The following is a 3620-nucleotide window of genomic DNA, read 5'->3' as shown; positions in this document are numbered from 1 at the left end:
TGTAAGTGACTAACTGTCACGATTGATGTTTGCTTTTTTTTAAAGAAAAGGAGGGATGAGTCAAAATTATTTTTTGTGGTAATCAACATTATGCCACAAATGCTGTCAATTGAGCTTAACAAAATGTATTTAGAATAATTTGTTGCCTACTGATGTGTGGCTGATGAAGATCAGTTTGAACGAAACATTAGTTTTAATCAAAAAATGGGAATAATATAACAGTGTGCGGATCTATTTGATTACTTATAATTTATCGCTTCATGATTTGATCTGGCACAAAATACTGGATGTGTGTGCTTCTTTATTGAACTAGGATTTAAAACCATGTAATACTTATGATATTTATAATGTGTTCCCCCAACTTTTTGGATTGTTCTTATGCCCTTGATTGTGATGAAGAAGGACTGTTTTCTTAGTAACTCCTGCGTCACCATAACTTAGAACTGAACCAGTAATTGAATTGGTAACAGATCTGTAATCTTTAGACCACAACCACACAGTTTCTGTCATTTCTTTGAAATGTTAAACAATCATTTATTAGAATGTATAGGCGATAGGGAACAGGATTAGGCTATGCTTTGCATGTAAAGGATCTGCACAGAAAATCAGGAGAGTTAAGGTAAAGGTTGAACAGACCCGAAATACTTTGTCATAATTCAAATGAGGGTACATATTACAGACTTACATGGTTATGATTAAATTGGTTATAATCACTGTTTCTGATATAAAAAACACATTCCGACTTCAAATTTTCTATTTCGTTGGTTGAGATTACTGGATGGACAAAATGAAAGACTGAACTGGGACTCAAATCTTTATCGTTGAAATTTTTACAATGGAAACTCTATTCATATTTATTTTGAACATTTTCAATAAAGCATTTCTTATTTCTTTTGTCCGCACACCATAAATGATCGGATTGACACTTGCTGGTAGCACTATATACATGACACCCAGAAAAGTATTAACATCAATTGGAATTGGAATGTTAAGATTCCGTGAGAGAAATGTAATGCTGCCCACAAAGTAAAAACACATCATAACCATTAAGTGTGTGCTGCAGGTATGGAAGGCTTTCCAACGATCCTCTCCTGCTGCAGTTCCTAACACAACATGCAAAATTTTCACATAGGAGAAGAAAATGACAGATATGTCAATTCCCACAAAACAGATGATCACAACTAGTCCCATCGCATGGTTTTTGGTTATTGAACCACAAGCCAAACTAACCAAAGCCATGTGGTCACAGTAGCAATGATGAATAACATTAGACCCACAAAAAGACAAAGCTGCAGCTAAACCGACAAGAGTGAACATTATAGTGCCACTTCTTATCAATGTTAAAAGAAGCAGTTTCAAAAACATGGACGAGTTCATGATTTCAGTATAATGCAATGGCTTGCAAATGGCTACAAAGCGATCTAAAGCCATGGCTAAAAGTATGGTGGATTCTACAGAAGAGAAGAAATGAGTAACAAACATTTGTGTCAAACATCCAGCTAAAGATATCTCATTCAAGTCAAAGAGAAAGCCAACAAGCATTGCTGGGACAATGGCTGTGGGTACAATGATGTCGACAACTGCTAAAGCAGACACTAGAATGTACATGGGACTGTGAAGACTTTCAGTATTTTTTATCACAAAGAGTAGTAAAGAATTCCCCACCACAACCAAAATGTAAGTGACAAAAAATGGCAGGGAAAGCAGACGTCTGTATTTGTAGGTCTCCGGAAATCCCATAAATATGAACTTTGTATGTGAAATGTTGGCTCTTTGGAGTTCTTCAATCATGGCACTTTGAAAGTGGTCTCTGAAACCTGTTTAATTGGGGGTAAGTACACATAAATGAATCAATAGTTGTCAATTGATGGGGGAAAAATGCACATTATGTTGGTGATGAGCCAATAGTGGCCATTGTCACATAGTACACTAAACACCACAAATACCTAACTTAAATATCAATGAGATAAAAGAATTAAAGATAAAACATAAAGCAAATTTATCTTAACTGTTTGATACTTTCTGGCAGATGTCTTTTTAAGACACAATGTTCTTGATGGCACTTCACTTCAGCTGCAAGAACAATATATTAAATCCTTTTTTTGTAATTAATGTTTAAAAGAAAACATCTACCAAGACAACAAAAAAAATGGCATTAAGTTTCCCAAATATATCCATTACAACATTTGAATTTAACAAACCAAGAACCATTATCCATTTTACATCCTACTTGAAAATTTTCACTTTGGTCATAATTACTCAAATTTAGACATACCTGGCTGAGTTTCTTGGCTTCTCTGTCGCTTGGTCATACACCTCTAGAGCAGGGCCCTCCATTAAGAACTGAAGTAATTCTAATGAGAGCATATATACAGTGAGTTTGACCTGTACTCCCGAAGGAATTACAGAACAAACTATACAACGGCTGACTTGACCTCATATATATTCTAATGACCTCCCTGCATCCACTTAAACAGGTAGATGAAGCAATTATATTTCTGTTTTTGTCTGTGTTCATTTGTTTACCTGTGGGGTGTCATGTATTTCTAATTGCTTTAAAGATTAATAACAAAAATAAGAGAAAATTAGTTATAGCTTTACAGTGGCAGTGACATTATTACAGTAAGACAGTTAAGTAATGCAGTGTAACTTCTTGCCTTTGAACCTGTTTGTTTTGGAATTTGTATATAAAAAATAATTGTTTCATCATGCAGGGGAATAGACTTCTTTTATAAACTGGTTGATATACTGTAAGCATTGATTCATTTTGTTTTAATGTAGTCATAAATACTTTATTGTAGCCCAAAGAATTCCAGATCTCTCAAGTAAAGTGCCATGTAAAATAAATGGCAAAATATCTACCTACATCCGAGAAAAAAAAAAAAAAGAAAATAGAGAGAGAGAAAAAAGAACTACAGTATTTAAAACAGAGACACTCACTCATATTGTTGACCTATGCACACTTGACCATACTTATACTACCATACTTGATAATGCACTCATGTCTGCATTTAATACAGGCATTTCTTCAACTTCAGGCAATTTTAGCACATTTTATCATTTTTTCTGAAAGTCATGAAAATTACATTTTTAATGTTTTGGAATAAAATACTTTTAGTCTGTTCTTTGATGGCTAGTAAAAATGTTCTGCTGACAAGTGATATTTCGTGTGATTTTTCTTTGTATTCTTCATTACTTGTCTCATATTTCATCTCAAGAATGCTCTTCGCTGACACTTTTGTTGACTTGGTAAACAAGTACACTAACTTTTGAAAAAACTTTATTAAGGGGAAAATTGTTTGGTGTAGTGAATATGACGCCACAATTGTTTTGTAATTTTTTAAATATTGATAGAAAACATTTTCACACAATAACTATTAAAATAGTTTAACTTCACTGTTTGTTTAGATTATTATAGTGTTAAACGTAATATTTTTATTTAAATTTTTTATAATGGATATTCATAGTTTAATGGTGCACTCAGTAACTTTTGTCTTTGTGTCATCTTGGACTTACAGTGACACCTAGTGGCTTGGATGCAGCATCATTTAAAATCAATAGTTTTCAGTTTCAGATGCCATTGTAGAAATGTACTATTCACAGTCAGCCATGATTACTTT

At 33.4% G+C, this 3620-nt stretch overlaps 1 protein-coding gene across 1 annotated transcript; it reads right to left on the bottom strand.

The window, feature by feature from the left end:
- Window positions 1–807: 807 nt before the first annotated feature.
- Window positions 808–1803, bottom strand: or55e1 (odorant receptor, family 55, subfamily E, member 1). The gene has a single exon (XM_051665474.1). The coding sequence runs from the start codon at window positions 1789–1791 to the stop codon at window positions 808–810; it is 984 nt and encodes a 327-aa protein (XP_051521434.1). The 5' UTR covers window positions 1792–1803.
- Between the last annotated feature and the right edge of the window lie 1817 nt (window positions 1804–3620).

The sequence above is a fragment of the Myxocyprinus asiaticus genome, chromosome 31, assembly GCF_019703515.2.
Source record: "Myxocyprinus asiaticus isolate MX2 ecotype Aquarium Trade chromosome 31, UBuf_Myxa_2, whole genome shotgun sequence".
Classification (NCBI taxonomy): Eukaryota; Metazoa; Chordata; class Actinopteri; order Cypriniformes; family Catostomidae; genus Myxocyprinus; species Myxocyprinus asiaticus.
Note: the sequence above shows the minus strand (reverse complement) of the source record. Positions and strands in the feature narration are given on the sequence as shown.